The sequence below is a fragment of the Carassius gibelio genome, chromosome B3 (genome assembly GCF_023724105.1).
Source record: "Carassius gibelio isolate Cgi1373 ecotype wild population from Czech Republic chromosome B3, carGib1.2-hapl.c, whole genome shotgun sequence".
Lineage (NCBI taxonomy): Eukaryota > Metazoa > Chordata > Actinopteri > Cypriniformes > Cyprinidae > Carassius > Carassius gibelio.
The window spans coordinates 40322796-40346290 of NC_068398.1; the positions used below are offsets into that span (position 1 = coordinate 40322796).

Here is a 23495-nt window from a genome sequence, read left to right on the forward strand (position 1 = left end):
ACAATTAAAAATTATAAACATTAAATGAAAGTTAAGTTAACGTTAACTTATTTGATCCTTTATGAATATAAACATTATCACGCAGGACGATGGGCAAGCCGCGTCTTTTGTCTGCCTCAGGTGGAGGAGGGCGCCAAGTGGTCATCGCCCACAATTGATGTTTAAATATTCCCATTTCAGAGCATTTATTCAACAAGGGTCTCTGTCGTGATCGAGGGTGAAAGAGGGGGAAATGAAGATGACACAGATATATATTTGATGTTTGACACGGAAGTATTTATTCAGCAGTTGGCGGTAAAAAGCAATCTTTACGGAACATCGTTGTGTATGGAACATGGTTAGTCTACGTTACATGTTAGGTCAGGATAAATTTATTATTCATGCAACAATGCTTATTACTGTAATAACGTTCATTAAAAAGCATTGATATATGGATGATAAGAACTTGCTCTCATGAATGTTTTTATCAGGATTTTACTACCAAACTGAATGAAATAGCATAGCATTCTTCGTGACCAGAGTTGCATATTTCATTCTGTAACCTATAAATTTTATGCTCTCCAAAAATACACTTATAATATCAGGATCTGGTAACACGATGGAGAAGCTACTCTTTATCAAGGCCCGTTCGTGAACAAATAAAGTAACTGTCGTTAAAACATCTGGAGTCTTCTCGTTTGTTTGATCAATTAAGCCGTGCTAACCAGCATTTCCCTCCCACAGTGGAGCTGGCTGACCGGCTGGACCATCGAGAGGCAGACGGGAAAAATCCTCGCCATAAAGAAGAACTTAAAACTTTTATATTTACACTAGGGGTGCTCCGATCACGATCGGCGATCGTTATGCGCATCTCGTCAGTAAAGCCGGTTCTCTAATCAGCGGTTAATTCCATCAGGTGCGTGATTTCACATAGAGCAGATGTTACACAGAGCCATTGTTAATAGAGACGATGCACAAATCCACGTCATTTTCAACGTTTTTTGGCGCATCTTCTCAGTTAACAACGGCTCTGTGTAGTAACAGCTGCTCTATGTGAAATCACGCACCTGATGGAATTAACCGCTGATTAGATAACCGGCTTAACTGACGAGATGCGCATTAACGATCGGCCGAGGAGGATCTTTGGGGTAGGCTCTTGAGAGAGAGAGAGAGAGAGAGAGAGAGAGAGAGTGAGTGAGTGAGTGAGTGAGTGTCGGAAGGCTGGGCTGGACTGGACGAGAGATGGCAGAAGGAAGTGACGGTTCAGGAAGTGAGTCAGGAGAAATGGATGTAGGTGGCGGGAGTTACGGAAATTGGAATACAGGTAGGACAAATAAGCGTAAAAAGAGCGTAAAATCAGATGGGGGTGATAGTAACGGGAGAGGAAATGTAACAGAAAGGAAGAGAGAGGATTTCAACATATTAATAAAACTTGCGCAAGAGGGGGCTTCATTTGGCGACTGGAATCCAATATAGCTAACTAAATCCATAAGTAAAGATATCGGGGAGGTAAGGAGTGCTAAAATATTGCGAGATGGATCATTATTAATTATATGTAAGGATGGAGAACAACAAGGAAAAGCAATTAAAATTAACAAAATAAATGGCAAGAAAGTGCATTGTTCACTGACGAATGACAGAAAATGGGTCAGAGGAGTAATCACAGGGATTCCGGTAAATGTAACAGCAGAGGATATTAAAGGAAATGTAACAAATGCAAAAGTGAGTGAAGCCAGACGTCTTAAAACAAACAGAAATGGGATTAGAAGTGATAGTCTTTCTGTACTAGTCACATTTGATGAGAAAAGACTCCCGGAAAAGATTCTTATTGGATATATGTGTTATGAAGTGAGGCCCTATGTTCCCCCACCTCTTAGATGTTTTAAATGTCAGAGGTTTGGACATGTAGCATCCGTGTGCAAGGGAAAGCAAACATGTGGTAGATGTGGTGGAAACCACAAGTATGGCAAATGTGCAGAGGGAACGAAGTTAAAGTGCTGTAATTGTGGAGGAGAACATAGCGCAGCTTACCGTGGTTGCGAGGTTAGTAAAAGAGCGGAAGAGGTGCAGCGAATCAAGACTACTCAGGGAATAAGCTACGCAGAGGCAGTGAGGAAGGTTTCAGGAGACATGCAGGTGATAAGGCAAAGTGACACTAGAAATCAAGACGTAGTAAAATGTGGAGGATGTAATAGGTTGAAGGAGGAAACTCTGATTGTGAACAAGAATGATTTTGTATTCTTTATGGCAGATGTGGTCAACTGTTCAGCACAGACAAAAAGCCGAAATGAGAGGATAAAGATTATTGTCAAATCAGCTGAGAAGTACCTTGATGTGAGAGGGCTGCTCTGGGAAACAGTTAAAGACATTCTTAATGAAGATAATCAGCCATCTCAGACATGTGTTGGATCATCTTAATGGTGTTAATTCTACTTCAGTGGAATGCAAGAAGCTTAATTTCAAATGGTCTAGAGTTTAAAAAGTATATTGATAAGTTGGAAGAGAAACCTGATGTTATTTGTATACAGGAGACATGGTTAAAATCACAGTTGGATTTTAGTATAAAGGGATATAATGCTGTTAGGAGAGATCGAGAATCTGGTAGAGGGGGAGGTGTGGTGACATTCATACAAAATGGAATGAGTTATAAGGTAATACGTATAAGCACAGAACATGAATCAATTACAGTTAAGGTATGGACTTATAGAGGTAATATTGACATAACTAATTATTATAATCCGTGTGGGGAAATAAGTCTAGAATCACTAGAGGAGGTTGTAGGGGTATTAGATGATAATGTGATATTGTGTGGGGATTTCAATTCACATAGTTCACTTTGGGGCAGCAGTAAGACAGATTTAAATGGTTTAGTGGTTGAGGAATTTATAGATAATCACTGTTTAGTATGTATTAATAATGGGGAAGGAACACGATATAATAGTATGCAAAACACAGAGGCAGCACTTGATTTAACACTGGTGTCTAGTGAAATAGCAGGTTTAAGCACATGGAATGTGATCAAATATACTACAATAGGAAGTGATCATTATCCTGTGGTAACGAAAATTGGCATGGAAGGTTATTATGAAAACGGAAAGAAAATTCTTAGATGGAAATTGGGAGATGCTAACTGGGAAGTTTTCCAAAAGATTAGTGCTAGTAGATTTTGTAAACTTGAGGAGGAAAATCAGACAGATGTAAATATAATTAATAGTAAAATAGTTAAGGAGATTATTCAGTCTGCTGAGGAAACTATTCCTAAGAGTAATGGAACTAAACGGACTAAGAGTGTACCCTGGTGGAATGATAACTGTAGTAAAGCCATAAAGGCCAGGAATAAAGCATTTAGAGAGCTCAAGAAACTTCATTCTCAGGATGCATTGATCCTGTAACGGCGCTAATGGAGGACAGGAGACAAATGCAAGTACGAGTAAGTTTATTAGAAGTATGATGATGATGGAAGGTCGGAGAGTAACGCAGGAACCACGGTGGCAGCACAGACTGGTGAGTTGAGACGTGGGGTGCGTTGAACGACGATGACAGCGGTGATAATCCAATAGTGGTGAGTGTATTCCAAGCGTGAAGACAGGATCCGACAGAACGGCGACAAGGCAAGGCAGGAACAACACGAACACGACATCAAACACCAGGATCTACAAACAACGATCAGACAAACAGGAAACGAAAGACAGGGTGTTAAATAGTCTGTGGGAACTAGCCGCACCTGCCGCTGATCAGTCGATCAGCGACCACACCCACATGAAACAATCAACATGACGTAACATGACTACAGCTGGAGACGGTGCATTCACGAACCGTGACAGTACCCCTCCTCCTAAGAACGCCTCCTGGCGTCCCCAGAATCTCTTACCTGTCGATTGTAATCATTGATAAGGGAATGATCCAGGATGTCCCTAGCAGGTACCCAACTTCTCTCCTCTGGACCGTAACCCTCCCAGTCCACCAAGTACTGAAATCCGCGTCCCCTCCTTCTAGAGTCCAGAATACGATTAACCAAATAAGTGGTCTCCCCATCTACGAGACGCGGCGGGGGAGGGACCGGGGTAGGCGGATTAATGGGAGAATGAAATACAGGCTTTATTTTGGATACATGAAAGGCGGGGTGAATTCTCCTGTACGTCGGAGGGAGGCGGACTGTCACCGGACTAATGATCTTGGTGACAGTAAACGGGCCGATAAATTTGGGAGCCAGTTTATTAGAAACGGAACGGAGAGGAATGTTCTTAGTAGAAAGCCACACCTTTTGACCCACGACGTATACGGGAGGCCTAGACCGGTGGCGATTGGCTTTGGCCTTGGTGCGCGCCCCCACTTGGAGTAGAGTCTTGCGGGCTCTGGTCCAAGTGCGGTGGCACCTCTGGACGAAGGCGTGAACGGAGGGGACCGCAACCTCGGATTCCATACTGGGAAAAATTGGTGGCTGGTACCCTACACTACACTCAAAAGGAGATAGGCCCGTAGCAGATACTGGTAAGGTATTGTGGGCGTACTCCACCATAGACAATTGTTGGCTCCAGGAGGAAGGATTCTTGGAGACCAAACATCGCAACACCCTTTCCAAATCTTGGTTGGCTCTCTCGGTCTGGCCATTGCTCTGGGGGTGAAACCCTGAGGACAGACTTACAGTCGCTCCTAGTAATTTACAGAATTCTCGCCAAAATTTAGACACAAATTGGGGTCCCCTGTCAGAAACCACGTCTATCGGGAGGCCATGTAAACGAAAGACGTGGTCTATGACGGTCAACGCTGTCTCCTTGGCTGAGTGCAACTTGGCCAAAGGAATAAAATGGGCGGCCTTCGAGAACCGGTCCACCACGGTTAAAACAACCGTGTTGCCCTGGGAGGGCGGTAATAAAATCTAGTGCGATATGGGACCAGGGTCTCGAAGGTACCGGCAGCGGTTGGAGTAACCCATCCGGGGACCGGTTGGAAGCCTTACCAGTGGCACATACCGAGCAAGCCAAAACAAAATCGTGAATGTCGCGAGCCATAAGTGGCCACCAGAATCGTTGCTTGACTAAAAATCTAGTACGGTTAACCCCTGGATGGCAAGCCACATTAGAGCAATGTCCCCACTGGATAACGTTGGACCTTAATCCCTCCGGCACAAATAAGCGGTTCGGTGGGCACCCGGGCGGAGGCGTTACCCCTTCTAAGGCCGTTCTGACCTTCGATTCGATCTCCCATGTGAGAGTGGAGACCACTAATGTCTCAGGAAAAATACACTCGGGAGTGGACGGGCGTTCGGAATGGTCAAAAATACGAGACAAGGAATTGGGTTTGATATTTTTGGAACCTGGGCGGTACGAAATAGTAAAATAAAAACGTCCGAAAAAAAGTGCCCATCGAGCCTGCCTGGAGTTCAACCTTTTGGCGGTGCTAATGTACTCTAAGTTCTTGTGGTCAGTCCATACTATAAAAGGAACCCCCGATCCTTCTAACCAGTGTCGCCATTCCTCCAATGCCATCTTGACTGCCAACAATTCTCTGTTACCAATATCGTAATTACTTTCTGCAGGAGATAAACGATAAGAAAAATACGCGCAAGGGTGGACCTTGTCGTCTAAGGGAGAACGTTGGGATAACACCGCTCCTACCCCCACCTCTGACGCATCGACCTCCACCACGAACTGCCGTGTGGCATCAGGGGTAATGAGAATTGGAGCTGAAATGAAACGGCTCTTCAGTTTCGCAAACGCAGCTTCCGCTGTGTTTGACCACCTGAAAGCAGTTCTGGCAGAGGTCAAGGCGGTCAGAGGCGCGGCTAGTTGGCTGAAATTGCGAATGAAACGCCGGTAGAAGTTAGCAAACCCCAGAAACCTCTGTAGGGCCTTACGAGAATCTGGACTTGGCCATTCTACCACAGCCCTAACCTTCTCGGGATCCATGCGTATTCCCTCAGTCGACACGATAAACCCCAAAAATGGAATAGACTGTGCATGAAACTCGCATTTCTCCGCCTTGACAAAAAGCCCATTCTCTAGCAACCTCTGAAGCACTCGTCGGACGTGCTGCACATGTTCCTGGAGAGAAGAAGAAAAAATCAATATGTCGTCCAGGTAGACATAAATGAACTGATCAATCATATCTCGCAGCACGTCGTTGACGAGTGCCTGGAAGACCCCTGGGGAGTTGGAGAGCCCGAAGGGCATGACCAAATATTCAAAGTGCCCTCTGGGGGTGTTAAACGCGGTCTTCCATTCATCCCCCTCCCTGATCCGAACCAAATGATACGCATTGCGTAAGTCCAGTTTTGTGAAAATAGACGCTCCCTGCAACCTCTCGAAGGCTGAAGACATCAACGGCAAAGGATAAGTATTCTTTACCGTGATGTTGTTCAGCTCTCGGTAATCAATACAAGGTCGCAGTGATCCGTCCTTCTTTCCCACAAAAAAGAACCCCGCCCCCGCAGGAGAAGAGGAAGGGCGGATGAATTTGGAAGCTAGAGAATCAGAAATATATTTCTCCATAGCCTCCCTCTCTGGCACAGAAAGTGAATAAAGTTTGCCTTTAGGCGGAGACTTACCTGACAATAACTCTATGGCACAGTCGTAAGGACGATGCGGAGGAAGAGAAGCAGCTTGAGACTTACTGAACACTTCCTTCAGGTGGAGGTACTCAGCGGGCACGTTAGATAAATCCACCGCCTCCTCCTGTAACACAGACACAGACACAGACGGACAAGCAGACACTAAACAAGACTCATGACACCTTCGAGACCAAGAAAAGATGGAATTAGAGGACCAGTCTACTTTGGGGTTATGGAGAAGGAGCCAAGGGTGCCCGAGGACAATGGGTGCCAGGGGAGAGTCAAGGATGTGAAAAGAGATAGTTTCGGAGTGGTTGCCAGAGGTGATGAGTGTGATCTGCTCAGTGCTGTGAGAGATAGTGGGGAGTTGCTGTCCAGTGAGGGCATGGACCGTGATGTGGTGCGGCAGGGTTTTGAGGGGAATGTGGAGCTTGTGTGCAAGGTGACGATCCATAAAGTTACCTTCTGCCCCAGAGTCCAGTAGTGCCTGACAGTGGTGTGTCTGTGCTGACCACCGCAGTCTAACCGGAAGGAGCGTAGATGATGGTGGTGATGAGGTCTTCTCGGCAGAGATCCCACCCGATAGTAGCCTCATGCGTACTACCGGGCTTGGCCTTTTACTGGACAGGTATGGGCTTGATGTCCGGCTCCCCCGCAGTACATGCAAAGGCCCAGGGATCTCCGCCTCTCCTTCTCCTCCCGGGAAAGCCGAGCTCGCCCTACCTGCATGGGCTCGTGATCGTAGGTGGGGCTGACCACGTCTCCGCCGCAGAATCGCCCGTCTGCCGGGCCCCTGGATGGGGTGTTGAACAGCCCCCTCCTCTCCATCCGAGTGAGGCGGGCATCCACCCGTAACGCTAGATCAATGAGTCCATTAAGAGAGGGGGGCAGATCCAGGGCGTAGATCTCCCTCTGGACGCGGTCAGCCAGCCCATGCAGGAACATGTCCCACTGCGCCTCCTCGCAGTGGCGGTTCTACATTGAAATACACCCTGGGCGAGACCCCTTTCGAGCACCCCCCCCCCCCACACACACCCCACCCCACCCCACTGTGAGGGCCAGTTAGCAGGGTCGGTTGACAGAGGCTCATCCTCACCAGTGAGGAAGGTGAGCACAAAGGCCACTTTTGCCCTCTCGTTGGCGAATGTCCTGGGTTGCAGGGCAAAATGCATATCACAGCGGGTTAGAAATGCTCTACAAAAGCTGGGCTCACCCGAGTATGCTTCCGGGATAGGAAGACGCGGTTCCGGCTGGGAGGTGGTCACTGGTGGTACCGGGAGAGCGGGCGGTGTGGGTGGCGCAGTGGGCGCTCGAAGAAGATGGAACTGCTGGGTGAGCTCGGACACCTGCGTCACCAAGGCTTGGACCGCGCGACCAGTGTCGTTAAGAGTCCTCTCCTGGGAGTCCATCCTCTGAACACTGGCGCTGAGAAATTCCTCCAGAGATGAAGCTTGAGTACTCGCTGCCTCCATGATGGTCTGATCGTTCTGTAACGGCGCTAATGGAGGACAGGAGACAAATGCAAGTACCAATAAGTTTATTAGAAGTATGACGATGATGGAAGGTCGGAGAGTAACGCAGGAACCACGGTGGCAGCACAGACTGGTGAGTTGAGACGTGGGGTGCGTTGAACGACGATGACAGCGGTGATAATCCAATAGTGGTGAGTGTATTCCAAGCGTGAAGACAGGATCCGACAGAACGGCGACAAGGCAAGGCAGGAACAACACGAACACGACATCAAACACCAGGATCTACAAACAACGATCAGACAAACAGGAAACGAAAGACAGGGTGTTAAATAGTCTGTGGGAACTAGCCGCACCTGCCGCTGATCAGTCGATCAGCGACCACACCCACATGAAACAATCAACATGACGTAACATGACTACAGCTGGAGACGGTGCATTCACGAACCGTGACAGATCCAGTATAAAAGGGCCCAGGCATTAGTGAGGAGGACAATAAGAATACAAAAAAGAACCTTTTGGAGGAAATACTGTAACACTATTGGAAGGGAAGTACAGCTGTCTGATGTGTGGGGCATGATTAAAAGAATGGGGGGGATTAGAAGAAATTATGAAATACCAGTGTTGGTTACTGGTAACAAATTGGCGGTCAATAATTTAGAAAAGGCAGAACTTCTTGCACAAACATTTGAAAGGGTTCATAGTTCATGTAATCTCACAGATGAGGCTAGGCAGTGTAGAGAAAGAATCATAATGGAGAATCCCAATATAACAGAGAAAAGGGAGATGACAGGAGAGTCGTTGGATCTACTGTTTAATATGTTTGAATTAAGAAGAGCAATTATGGGTGCTCGTCAGACCACTCCAGGGAAAGATGGTGTATGCTATGGAATGCTGGGACACATGCCAGATAGTGCACTGGACAAGGTGTTGGGTTTGTTTAATAAAGTTTGGGATATTGGCCAACTTCCGTTAGATTGGAAACAAGCAATAATAGTGCCTATTCTAAAACCTGGGAAAGATCAGTCAGACACTTCTAGTTATAGACCTATTGCATTAACGTCACACTTATGCAAAATTATGGAAAGAATGGTCACAGATCGTTTAACGTATTATTTAGAGAGTTAAAGCTCTTCTTTATCCATATCAGAGTGGGTTTCGTAGGGGTCGGAATACAATGGACTCAGTATTGTGCTTAGAATCAGACATCAGGAAAGCACAGACTAACAAAGAATTATTGATAGCTGTGTTCTTTGATGTTGAAAAAGCATATGACATGCTCTGGAAGGAAGGATTACTTATTAAGTTGAAGTCACTGGGTATTGGAGGTAGAACATATAATTGGGTTATGAACTTTTTGTTTGACAGGGAAATTCAAGTAAGAGTTGGCTCAGAATATTCCAGTGTATATAAGGTGGAGAATGGCACTCCGCAAGGTAGTGTGTGCAGCCCACTGCTATTTAACATAATGATAAACGACATCTTCTCTCAGCTTGAACAAAGCGTAGGGAAATCCTTATACGCAGATGATGGGGCTCTGTGGGTAAGAGGCCGTAATGTTTTGCACGTCAGTAAGAAAATGCAAGCTGCAATAGTTAAAAAAGGAAAATAGGAAATAGGAAAAATGGGCAAATAAATGGGGATTCAAATTGTCTGTAGAAAAAACAAAGGTGATTTGCTTCTCAAGGAGGCATAAAGTCAAGCCTATTTCCATGAAGTTGTATGAACAACCACTTGAGCTAGTTAAGACAATCAGATTTCTTGGGGTTTGGTTTGATGAGAAGCTCACATGGAAAACTCACTTAGACAAAGTCAAGAACAAATGTAAAAAGGTCATAAATATACTTCGCTGTCTGTCAGGACAAGAGTGGGGAGCAAGTAGAAGAGCCCTACAGAATATATACTGGGCATTAATGAGGTCGGTTTTTGACTATGGCTGTATAGCGTACATGTCAGCAGCTGAATCAAATCTTTAGAAATTGGATGTAATACAAGCTCAGGCTTTGAGAATTTGTAGTGGATCTTTTAAAACTTCTACTGTATCAGCAATGCAGGTTGAAATGGGAGAAATGCCATTAGGAATCAGGCGAGTAAAATTAATGATGGCATATTGGGTTAGTATCCAGGGGCAGTGTGAGTGGCATCCTGCCAAGAGTCTTTTAATAGATTGCTGGGAACACAATAAGACAAATTTCATGAGTTTTGGGTGGATTGGTGATGCAAAGGCAGAAGTCATAGGATTAAGACAATTAGATTACAGCTCTACAGTGATACAGTCTTCAATTCCTCCCTGGTTATTCCCAACACCATATGTAGACCTAGACATACAGCAGGAATTGAAGGAAATGTCAAAGAAACTTCCTGAAAGCAGAATAGTACAGAATTATTTTGATTTGCATTTTGCAGATTCCATGTTTATATTCACAGATGGTTCCAAAGATCCTGATACAGGGCGTGCAGGTGTAGCCGTTTACATCCCAGCAAGTGAGTCATATATTAAGAAAAGAATATCGGATAATGTGTCAGTATATACCACAGAATTGATTGCAATATTATTGGCCCTGCAGTGGATAGAAGAGAGAGAAACAAATAACACTGTTATTGCATCTGATAGTTTGTCTGCACTTATGAGTATTAAATCTGGCAAAAAATTATTTAGATCCAATATCATTAATGATATATTCATTATGTTATACAGGATGAAGCTAAAGGGGCTATCCACATGCTTTCTTTGGGTTCCTGCTCATGTCGGCGTGGAGGGGAATGAGCAGGTGGATATGCTGGCCAAAGGATCACTCAAAACTAAACACGTAGACTTAGAAACCCCATTAAATAAAGAAGAAGCTAAGTCAATTATCAGGAAGTATGCACAGTCCGTTTGGCAAGGGTATTGGGATAACAGTGAATCTGGAAGGCATTTATATCATGTACAGAGACAGGTTGGTGCTAGGAGGATGGTGGGCTGGAAACAGAGGGAAGAAAGTTTAATAACTCGTCTGAGAATAGGTCATACAGGTCTAAACCTTTCATTGTATAAAATAGGTAAGCACCCAACTGGGAAATGTACTTATTGTAATCAACCAGAAACAGTGGAACATGTTCTTCTTCAGTGTAGGAAATATAATATTAATAGGGAGCACCTCTTTCAGTCACTACGGAAGGCAAAAATCATGACGTCTCATTGTCAGGTCTCTTAGGGAAAACAGCAGGTCAGATATATTGTTATATAATTAGGTTTCTTAAAGAAACTGAATTAATTAAAATAATCTGAGTCTAATAAGTATTATTATTTAAATATTTGTTTTATTTATTTATTTATTTATTTTATTATTATTATTATTATTATTATTTATTTTTTTTTCTGCTTATTTTCTCGCTCCACACTCCAGTCCAGTTAGTGGCGGTAATGCACCGTTAAATGGTTTGCCAAACGCCATTAAACACCAGAAGAAGAAGAAGAAGAAGAACGATCGGCCGATCGTGATCGGAGCACCCCTAATTTACACCATTTATTATCCACTGGCACATCCGACACGTTTGCCCACAAAGATAGCATTTTTAATCTATTATGAAGCAGAGGTGCCTGTATAAGCTCACATTAAAAGCGTTTTTATTGAAGTGAAAATGTTATAATGGGCGTTTGAGTTATACGCAGAAACATTCAAAAGCACTGAAACTTGTTTTAAGCCTCTGCCCAATGAATGTATAAATTAAACATCCTACGCTTGCTAAGTAAACTGCCAACATTTAAATTAGTTTCATTAAGTTTCATTATAGTGACTCCCCAGCAAACACAGAACGTTGTGAGGACGTCGCCAGTTAGTCGTCATTTGGTCAGCGCGACATTACTTTATGGCAACGTTGTGAGGACGTCGTGGTAAAGTTCAATTTTTTAAAAATCTTGGCTAACTTCGTGGGCACGTACTCAAAAGACGTCGCTAGTGAGTCCCATTGGGGACGTTGTAGCGACGTGGTCAGCTGGTCTTCAGATAACTTATATTTAACAAATATTATTGCACTAGATGTATTATTATTATTAAGATACCATTTGAACAGCATATTCTTTGGGAAATATACAAAAAATTAATCAAGCATGTTAAAAGAAAAACTGTTCACTTTTTTTAGGTCTTTACCATAGACTGTATAAAAACAGGTCCTTACTGCCACCAGTTGAGTCAATGATTCAGTGAGTTCCTTATAAGGAAATATATTTGTTACCACCTAGTAATTTAAATGTATTATTTATTGCTTTAAAATGAACACATATATTTATCATCAGGGGAAGAGACAGTCTGGGCAGCAGCAACAAGACAACTATTACAAGTAGAGATGAGTTTCAAGAACTGGTACTAATTTGGTTCCTGACTTGTTCGTTACTGAAAACATTTACATAAGGTACAGGATCAATAGTGCTGCTATCAGTATTCTTGTAAAATTGATTCATTACCCTTTAGACACAACCACATATCCTCCAAATCATCTCTGCGTGGATGGCAGCAAGGATCCAGGATCAAGAGATCGTTCTTCATGGAGACTGTTCCACAGGAAGCAGTTTATCCTGGGTGAAAAACTAAACCTGGTTGTTTCAGCATCACTCCGGCAAGACTAAATACTTTTAAATTGATTTCAGTTGGTTATGTGTTTCAGGTCATCGCGCCTAAAAACGCTTGGAAAACGCTAGGCACGTCTTCTCCTTTCCAAAGCGCTCGGGCCTTTGCTAAGCAACCATGACGTGCTCTCTCCATGAAGGCGCGGAAATTTCAGCAAAGGATAAATGGATTTGCAGCTCTAAAAATCGCTTGCAGTAGGCTAGCTCTGCTACTAAATTTATTTCAAAATTGCAATCCATATACAACTATGATCAGCTGCTCCTTCATCTTGGCTGAGCTTTCAACGTTGTTACGGGAAAGGATGAAGCTGATTGGTTAGTTCTTGGCACATGACCCGTGGTGCGCTTGCGGCATTCTGAAAAGTTGAGATGTTTTAAATTTTTGCTGTATCTAAAACGTACCGAACCGAACCGTGACATCAGTGTATCGTATCGAACCGAACCGTGAATTTTGTGAACCGTTACACCCCTAATATATATATATATATATATACTGGCGGTTGTTAGTCCATGACTACCGTGGTGGTAAAAATCAGCCACCGCCACAGCCCTACGTTAACCTTAATGCTGCAAAGTCTATTGCAGTAACACCCAGTCACTGGTATGACAGGATGTGCAAAAGTGTGTGTGTGTGTGTGTGTGTATATACATATATATATATATATATATATATATATATATATATATATATATTTTACAGTAAAGACCAAAAGTTTGGACACACCTTCTCATTCAAAGAGTTTTCTTCATTTTCATGACTATGAAAATTGTAGAGTCACACTGAAGGCATCAAGGGCTATTTGACCAAGAAGGAGAGTGATGGGGTGCTGCGCCAGATGACCTGGCCTCCACAGTCACCGGACCTGAACCCAATTGAGATGGTTTAGTTGTGAGCTGGACCGCAGACAGAAGGCAAAAGGGCCAACAAGTGCTAAGCATCTCTCGGGGAACTCCTTCAAGACTGCTGGAAGACCATTTCAGGTGACTACCTCTTGAAGCTCATCAAGAGATGGCCAAGAGTGTGCACAGCAGTAATCAAAGCAAAAGTTGGCTAGTTTGAAGAACCTAGAATATGACATATTTTCAGTTGTTTCACGCTTTTTTGTTATGTATATAATTCCACATGTGTTAATTCATAGTTTTGATGCCTTCAGTGTGAATCTACAATTTTCATAGTCATGAAAATAAAGAAAACTCTTTGAATGAGAAGGTGTGTCCAAACTTTTGGTCTGTACTGTGTGTGTGTGTGTGTGTGTGTGTGTGTGTGTATGTATGTATATATATATATATATATATATATATATATATAGACGGTTTCATCGGGCACACGCGCCTGGACCTAAGTTAACTTCCAGTCTGTGTTATGTATATCGGTCTGGTGATGAGTAGACTGAAGTTGGGCTCAGGTGGTTGTGCTGCGGGATGTGTTTCCCATACATTTATTTATTTTTGGAGACTCGCCACAATTTTAAAACTGATCGATTTTCAAAAAGGCTTCGTTGAATAAACATGAGTAACGTTACGTACTGTACGTTTAATAATTCCTTACATTTATATGTTTAAATATCAAAACGAGGCACAGGTGTTTTTATATCGCTGTATTTCTGAAGGAAGACTTGCATGTTATATGCCTGATAAAGCAGCGTGTGAGCGTAGCTCTGCTTTGTTTACAGCTGTTAGTGGGGAAACCTCTATTTCTCGCGCTTTATGTCTATGCTTTAAAACATCTCCTGCTGGCAAAGGATGAATTTGCATTTTCATCAAGTCCGCCTGATCCACGCAGCAAACATATTTTGTTTGTTATCAAAAAATATCTACTCTAGAGGGACTTGGCTGTTGTTATTGATTCTATTTGGAGTCTACCGGAAGTTAAGTTAGGTCCACAATACGGGCACGCGCAGTAATGTTTGTTTATATTGTTGCCGTTGAAACCGTCTATATATATATATATATATATATATATATATATATATATGTATATGTGTGTGTGTGTGTGTGTGTGTGTGTGTGTAAAATACATTTCTTTTGAAATGTATAGCACAGTAATGAAGGCAGCAACATGTGGTAGATGGGACAGAACAAGAATCTTTCATTGTGCTAATGTATTATAATACGAAAGGGAATGGCTCCTATACAGCGTGCAGCGCGTGAACACAACCAGTGTGCAGAATGATGCACTTGAAGCAACACAGAGTCACAGCGTGAAGCATTACTCATAGAAATGTTCAAAACACCAAAGGAAGAGATATTGTTGTGTATTATATGTGTGCAATATTTTGAGCCTTTTCTTTTAACAGTTTTAAATCTCAGTTATTGTGCGCTCTTGAAGAGAGTTTCATTGTTTTGACTGTAGTAACTAGGGCTGGGACGATACGCTAATCTGCCAATTCAATACTATCCCGATACTTGTGTGCCGATTCAATATATATTTATAATTATATATATATATATATATATATATATATATATATATATATATAATTTAGCATTGTGATTATAGTTATATAACAGTTGCAATTTGTGACTTATCCAAATTGTCTATAAAATGATGTTTGTTTCTGTAGATTTGAGGGAAAGGGTTAGGGTTAGGGGTTAGCAAGAATGCATAAAATTGAATACCAGTGGTAGAGAAGACTTTTGTAATTTTACAAAAGATTACCTTTTTTTCAATGTTTTGAACTTTGTGTTTTATAAAATAATCATGAAGAAAAAATTCAACTTTCCAGAAATGCTAAGTTTTCTTCCCCATCATTTCTAATATGGGGTGCGCTTCCCTAAAACCAACTTTGGTCAAAAAGTTCCTTCGTTACCAATAGAGTTCAGTAGAACTAACAACCGTAGTAAGCTAACTGCAGATGTGATTCACATCATGTACGTCATGAGCAGATGCACACTTTGATCATAGCAGCAATAATGTGATTACCGGTAGGTGCATGTAAATGCACTGATTTGTGATAATCAGCAATGTTTCCCGATCAGCAAATCAGTATATGAAAAAGATCATGTGACACTGAAGACTGGAGTAAAGTTACTGAAAAATTCAGCTTTGCCTCATAATTATTTCAATAAATATGTTAAAGTATATTCAAAAAAGAGTATGAAAACTTATTTCTTTCTCTTTTTTTTTTATCAAATTAATCTAGCCTTGGTGAGTAGAAGAGACTTCTCTTGAAAACCATAAAGAAGAGATTCCAGATTTTGACTGGTTGTGAACATACATGAGCAACATTAACAAGATGATCCTCCCTTTCAGCTCAGAGGATGTTGACAGTGCAGGCCCAGGATGAAGAAGAGGAGGAAGAACACATTTAACAATTTTCTCATAAACTTTCCATGTGTTATAATAAAAACAATGAACATGACTACAGTAATATGCTAAATGTTATTAAAAGATTCCAGTTTGCAAGAAGTCTGAGTGTCTGACTCTACACTAGAGGAACTCTTTTCTGAAGACGATCAGGTGCTGAGAAGAAGCCTTGTTCTACAGCAAAACACTGCATCAAGCCTCCTGTCCTTCCCTCAGAAGAGCCTGTCTTCTGCTGCTGGGGTAAGAAACACACTCTTCCTCTTCTCTATCAGCTGTCCTGCACCTAACTCTGCCTCCTCAGCACTGTCTGAAAGAGTCTTCTCCACAGTCAGTAATCACAGATCACAGAAGTCAGTATGCTCATTTTCTTAAAAACCTTTGTTTTTTCGGGTGGGACAAATAATACAAGAGAGATGCTAGAAATCTTTATATTGTTCATTTTTCATATTTTTATGCTTTATTAATGTTTTTTTTTTTTTTTCTGAAAAGCTCAAGAATTATGGTTCTTTGGTAATTGCTTCATTGTTTAGGTTTATCCTCTGATAGTGAGCACAGAGCCCTGATCATGACATGCAAGAAAAAGAAAGAAATCATGTCCATGATTTACTAATTTGTTCCCTCGATGTACTAAAATGTGCACGATTACTTTTACATTTCATTGATTTGCTAAATTGTATGCACAATTTACTAATTCGTTTTCTTGATGTATAAATAGTGTACACGATTTAGCAAATCGAGGGAATGAAATAGAAAATCGTGCGCATTAATTAGCCTAAATTTTTTCCTGCATGTCGTGTAATTAAAGCACATCACCACTAGACATTTATACCAGGAGCCTCATATACGACGCTCACAGTTTTACTTTGTGCAGTATCTCTGTGCAGTATCTGCGGAATTGTTTCATATCTATTTATCATGTATTTTTTGTTGCACTAAATTATGTAGAGTTGTATCAATAAGTTTACTGGTAATTATTTATAATTTTCACTGATAATGTCATTAACTATGTCCCCATCCTTAAGACAAACATTTTCTATTGTTTATATTGTGTAATCTATGAATTGATGTGTTTAGTTTTCTGTGCTCATAACTTAGTAACATTTTGCATGGTTAAAGAACAGGTGCAATGTTCAAAATGTTTTGGCTTAGTATTTGTAGAAAGTAGTGCTGAATAAATATTGATTTGTGAATGAATGCAGTGTGTTTTTGTCTATTTTATATTAGAATGTAATGTTTTTGTATTTGTTTGCATTGCATGTATGTAATTAATGTATTAACTTTGAATCCCCTATAATTAGATTACAATTAGATTTCATAAGGTTTATTTTTTGCACCAGAGATGGATTGAGTTTATTAGTTCTTTATGTATTTCAAAGTAATGGTGAGGTGAAAATATGAATTACCAATATGATCCTGTAATGTCACGTCCTCATAACGTGCCAGTTTGGTCGGTAGGACGTACTCATCACGTTCCAGCGACGTTCCACTATAACGTCGCCACGACGGATATGGGAATCACAAAGTTACGTCACTGGAACGTTATGTGGTACGTCGCTGCGACCAATATTGTACTTTATAGTAACGTCCTCATACCATGCCAGTTTGGTCTTCAGGACGTACTCATCACGTGCCAGCGACGTTCCACTATAACGTCGCCACGACGGATATGGGAATCACAAAGTTACGTCACTGGAACGTTATGTGGTACGTCGCTGCGACCAATATTGTACTTTATAGTAACGTCCTCATACCATGCCAGTTTGGTCTTCAGGACGTACTCATCACGTGCCAGCGACGTTCCACTATAACGTCGCCACGACGGATATGGGAATCACAAAGTTACGTCACTGGAACGTTATGTGGTACGTCACTGAGACCAATATGGTATTTTATAGGAACATTCTCATAACGTGCCAGTTTGGTCGCTGGGACGTACTCATCACGTTCCAGCGACGTTCCACTATAACGTCGCCACGACGGATATGGGAATCACAAAGTTACGTCGCTAACGTAATTGTGTTAGCTGGGTCTGCCATTACTGTATTTTCAAATATTTTAAAAAAATATGTACATCCAGTTATATAACAGCAGCAGTAATTCGGCTAATATAAAGTGAAATATAATTATCTTACCTTGATAGTCTGTTTGTCCATAGTCTAGTTTGTACATTGACACGCAGGCGACCGTGTTGAAGTGTAGAGTAGCAACCGTTTTCTTTTTTTTTTAAATGAGAAGTGGCGGGAAGACACGCAATGCCAATCATCGCATGACTCAATGACCGCATAACACAAGTGCTTTTTGATTATAAGAAGAAAAACCCCTTTGAGATACTTATAAATAACATAAAATAGGATTATTCATAAAATAAATAATCTTGTATTGTTACATTATTATATAACCCTAAATTATATAAAACATGAAATACATACAATTAAATCAATTTTTGGTTACTTGTTAAAATTACAAATGACCTGCTCCTTGCGTCAGACCAAGGCTGCATCTCATTTCTAGTCTTACTTGATCTTAGTGCTGCGTTCGACACCATAGATCATGACATACTCATAGATCGATTACAAAACTATACAGGTATTCAAGGGCAGGCTCTAAGATGGTTTAGATCCTACCTGTCCGATCGCTACCATTTTGTTTACTTAAATGGGGAGTCATCTCATTTATCATCAGTAAAATATGGAGTGCCACAAGGATCCGTCCTAGGTCCCCTTCTATTTTCAATATACATGTTGCCCCTTGGTAATATTATTAGAAAATACGGAATTAGCTTCCACTGTTATGCTGATGATACTCAGCTATATATATCAACGAGACCAGATGAAACTTCCCAATTATCTAAGCTAACAGATTGTGTTAAAAATGTAAAAGATTGGATGACAAAGAATTTTCTCCAATTAAATTCGGATAAGACGGAGATATTAATTATTGGACCAAAAAACACTACACAGAATCTTGTAGATTACAATCTGCAACTAGACGGATGTACTGTAACTTCCTCTACAGTCAGAAATCTGGGTGTTATATTAGACAGCAATTTGTCTTTTGAAAATCATATTTCCAATGTTACAAAAATTGCATTCTTCCATCTTAGAAACATTGCCAAGCTACGAAACATGTTATCTGTTTCTGATGCAGAAAAGCTAGTTCATGCATTCATGACCTCTAGACTGGACTATTGTAATGCACTTCTAGGTGGTTGTCCTGCTTCTTCAATAAACAAGCTACAGGTCGTCCAAAATGCAGCAGCGAGAGTCCTTACGAGGTCAAGAAAATATGATCATATTACCCCAATTTTACAGTCTCTGCACTGGCTACCTATTAAGTTCCGCATCAGTTACAAATTATCATTACTTACCTATAAGGCCCTAAATGGTTTAGCTCCAGCGTACCTAACTAGCCTTCTACCACGCTACAACCCATCACGCTCCCTAAGGTCACAAAACGCTGGACTTTTGGTAGTTCCTAGGATAGCAAAGTCCACTAAAGGAGGTAGAGCCTTCTCACATTTGGCTCCCAAACTCTGGAATAGCCTTCCTGATAATGTTCGGGGTTCAGACACACTCTCTTTGTTTAAATCTAGATTAAAAACACATCTCTTTCGCCAAGCATTCGAATAATGTATCTTTTTAATTGTGAGTGTAGTTGCATCTGATCAAAGGTGCATTTTTATTCATTAGCTTGGGTTAAACTAATTTTACTTTGTTGGATCAGCAGCTATGCTAATGATGTCTGTATTTTGTTTCTATGTTTTGCCACGGGATTCACATCCCGTGGTAACTAGGATTTACACAAGCTCCAGTCTGGATCCAGAACACCTGAGAAGAGATGATGCTGACCCTCAGAGGACCTCAGATGATGCTAACCCTGAATGAACAAACAGAACTAACAATTATTCCTAAATGTGTGACTTAATCATATAATAACTTAATTAATAATATTGATAGTTCATCGTCTAGCTGACTACGTCTTGTATTATTATTACTTTTTAGTTTTTCTAAAATCCTGTCAAATGTGCACAAACTACTAGCTACTACTAAATATTGTAGAAACATAATTTTCTGTAAAGTTGCTTTGTAACGATTTGTTTTGTAAAAAGCGCTATACAAATAAACTTGAATTGAATTGAATTGAATGTAGCTACCCATAACTGCACAGAAAAAAAAATTATATAACTATAAATATATCCTAATATAGCCCAAATGTGGCCCATCTGGGACCCACAAATAAACTTTAATGGGCAGCCTAACTGGGGCCCACAACTGTATCCAAGCTGGGGCCCACAACTGTATCCAAGCTGGGGCCCACATTCAGCCCATCAAAGTGCCCACTCTGAGCCCATGCCCAGTTGACACCCACATAGCCCAGATAAATCCCATGTGGGGCCCACATGTTGGCTGGGTTGTTGTCAAAATACTCCGTCATTTTTGGTCATACAGATAAAAGTAATCAATCTTTCGACGTTTATTTGTGTGCACTCCGAATAACAACGAAACTCAGTGCTTCTGTAAAATAATTAGGCTATATATATATATACACATTTTAATTTTTTTATTTTACTAAAGTTGTCATGCTGTGATCTGTAGCCTACTGTATTTTCTTTCTTTTGCTGTAACTGACAGATTCCAGCCAAAAAATATACAGTCCTGGAGTGGGCGGGAACGGGAATAATTCTTCTGGTTTTGGGACGGGACGGGATTTTTTTTGCGGGAGTTGGACGTGAAAATCCACTCCCGTGCCACCCTCTGGTTTGCAGATGTACACTCCAGTCCAGCGGGAGGCGCTAAACACATACGTTTGTTTGACAAACACCATTAAACCTCAGAGGAAGAAGTGTTTCACCGCGCTCTCTGTTGTTGTTATGTCGGTGTGCGGCCTTAATACAAACTGTTAGATATTTTTCTAAAAAGAAAAAAAAAATACAGTTTTTGAATCAGTTCAGTAAATACCTGTAATATTCTCTTCCTCACAGCCGTGGCTAAGTTTTGAAGCGAGCAAGAATATCTGGAGGAGTTTATCATCTGAACTTAGATCTGCTGCTGTGAAGATGGAGTTTGTGAAAGAGGAGAGAGAAGAGAACACGAGTGAACCAGAAACTTTCACAATAAAAGACGAGGAACCAGAAACCTGGAGAATAAAAGACGAGGAACCAGAAACTTGGAGAATAAACGACGAGGAATCAGAAACCTGGAGAATAAAAGACGAGGAACCAGAAACCTGGAGAATAAACGACGAGGATCCAGAAACCTGGAGAATAAAAGACGAGGAATCAGAAACCTGGAGAATACAACACGAGGAACCAGAAACCTGGAGAATAAAAGAAGAGGAGCAAGAAACTTTGAGAATAAAACACGAGGAACCAGAAACTTTGAGAATAAAACACGAGGAACAAGGAGGTTGGTGTTTCTTCTTCATTTATCTTTAATGACTGTTTGTGGTAAATTAGGCTTACAGAGATTTTTTTCTGGGTATTTTTTGCGCCCTGGAGAATTTATATGTGTGTGCGTGTAAATATGTATGTATGTATGTATGTGTATATATATAAGCATATTAATAACTTGTGATAACACTGCAACCGGCACAATCTGTGCAACAATAATATGCTGTGCTGCATGGATGTAGTCTACATGTTTGTGTTTTTGAAAAAACGTTTATTTATGGTTAGTGAAATTCTTTTTTTTTTTAAGTCACTGAAATAAGGCCATGATACACATACAGAACATTTGTTCGCAAAACATAACAATATTCTGATGTCATGATAAATGTTGGAGTAGGAGGGTGTATTTAGTCCAAAAGTAGTCAAATAAAGCATGCGCGTCTGTAATAAAAAGTGCCTCACATGGCTCCAAGGGATGAATAAAGGCAGGGCTGCCAACTTTTGAGTTCATCTTAGAGTGAGATTTTGGGGGCGGGGATTTGTTATGGGGGAGGGATTTATGGAGTTGCGTGGCTTGGTGTGGAAAAAATACAAACACCAAATCACTGCAGAAGTGAATTAAGTATATATTGATTGTCAAAGTATTTGGTATATGTACAGAATTTCTTGGGAGATTTAACATTTAATTTTCACAAACATTTTACAGAAATAGGATTAACATCCATACTAACACCACCACCAGTCAAATATCTGGACATGATTGATGAGTTGTGATTGATATAAACAAAATCTTTTTAATATGGGATGTCGTTGAACTTGACATTCTGTTTTTAGAAAACAATAATTAACATTAACTACTAGGCATGTCCAGATATTTGCATTCTGGAAATGCTTTTGTACTGTTTTGTTATGAAAAAGTTATGTAAAATAACTGCTTAGTGCTGCAAAACAAACAACTCTGCCAATGTTAACTCAATCATATATAAACTATATAACAGCATATGCCTATTAGTCACTAGCCTAAACTGGACAGAGACACGGAACACCCTGTAACTCACTGACCTGCCTGCGTTGAGAGCCTTGCGTGGGACTGTTTTCTTAAACCCTCAACCCCACGCTCCCGCTGAATGTATGACCAGGTGTATGAATGCATAAGCGACCGACATCAGTGTGTGCAAGTGAATAACATCCAATCTGTGTTCAGAGCCACTTCGATGGGAGTGCCGCAAGGGTCTATTTTGGGACCCTTGCTTTTTAGCATCTATATAAATGACCTCCCTACAGTGTGTTCGGACGTTGATATAATCATGTACGCTGATGATACGGTTATCTTCACTTCTGGGGAAAATGAGCTGGAGGTTGCTGACATATTATCAAAAGAGATGCAAAAAGTTGCACAATGGTTACATACGTCTTGTCTGACCTTAAACGTTGATAAAACGGTCTCAATGTTTTTTTCAAATAAACGTAAATTACAAGTAACTCAAGAAATTCAAGTAAATGGACAAACAATTAAAAATGTAAATGAAACAAAATATTTAGGTCTAATACTCGATTCGAACCTTGGTTTTAAAAGTCACATAAAAAATCTTAGTAATAAATTGAAATTTAATTTGATGAACTATAAACATATTAGAAATTCATTAACTACGGAAGCCTCAAACATATACCTCAACACTATGATTGTCCCACATCTTCTGTATTGCATGTCTAATTGGTCTCAGGTGTGTAAAACATCGTTAAAATTACTTGAATCATTATATAAAAGGGCCATAAAAATCCATGATAAAAAGCCTCGCCAGTGCCATCACTGTAAAGTACAAAGTAAATATAACATTTTGAGTTTTGAAAACCTCATTAAATATAATCAAATTTCTGCTTTATTTAAAATTATTCACAACATCGCTGCTCCCCCCTTGAGAAAATTTGTCACATTAAATTCGGAGAGAATTTCTAGAGCCACACGGTCGACAGTCAGAGGAGAGTGCAGTGTTCCAAAATGTAGAACCACATATGGTCAACAATCATTCTTTTATAAAGCAGCGAACCTTTGGAATATTCTTCCAAATGAAATTATCTCATGCACAAACTATAGTACATTTACACGCCTGTCCAAACAGTGGTTATTATTAAAGCAAACCTGTACGCACTAAATTGACTGTGATATGAACGATGTAAATTCTGAGTGAGTGAGT

At 40.8% G+C, this 23495-nt stretch overlaps 1 protein-coding gene across 4 annotated transcripts in view; it reads left to right on the plus strand.

Moving 5' to 3' along the window:
- Nucleotides 1-23495, plus strand: part of LOC127953353 (zinc finger protein 665) — a 376772-nt gene that overhangs the window by 232897 nt on the left and 120380 nt on the right. The window contains exon 1 of one of the 4 annotated variants that reach the window (XM_052552566.1): nucleotides 20738-21319. The exons of 2 other annotated variants lie outside the window; for them this stretch is intronic. In XM_052552566.1, the coding sequence (XP_052408526.1) occupies nucleotides 20971-21319 (349 nt within the window). In that variant the 5' untranslated portion in view covers nucleotides 20738-20970. Of the gene's footprint in view, nucleotides 1-20737; nucleotides 21320-23495 lie in introns of those variants that run through there. One more of the 4 variants, XM_052552565.1, reaches the window with a different exon arrangement.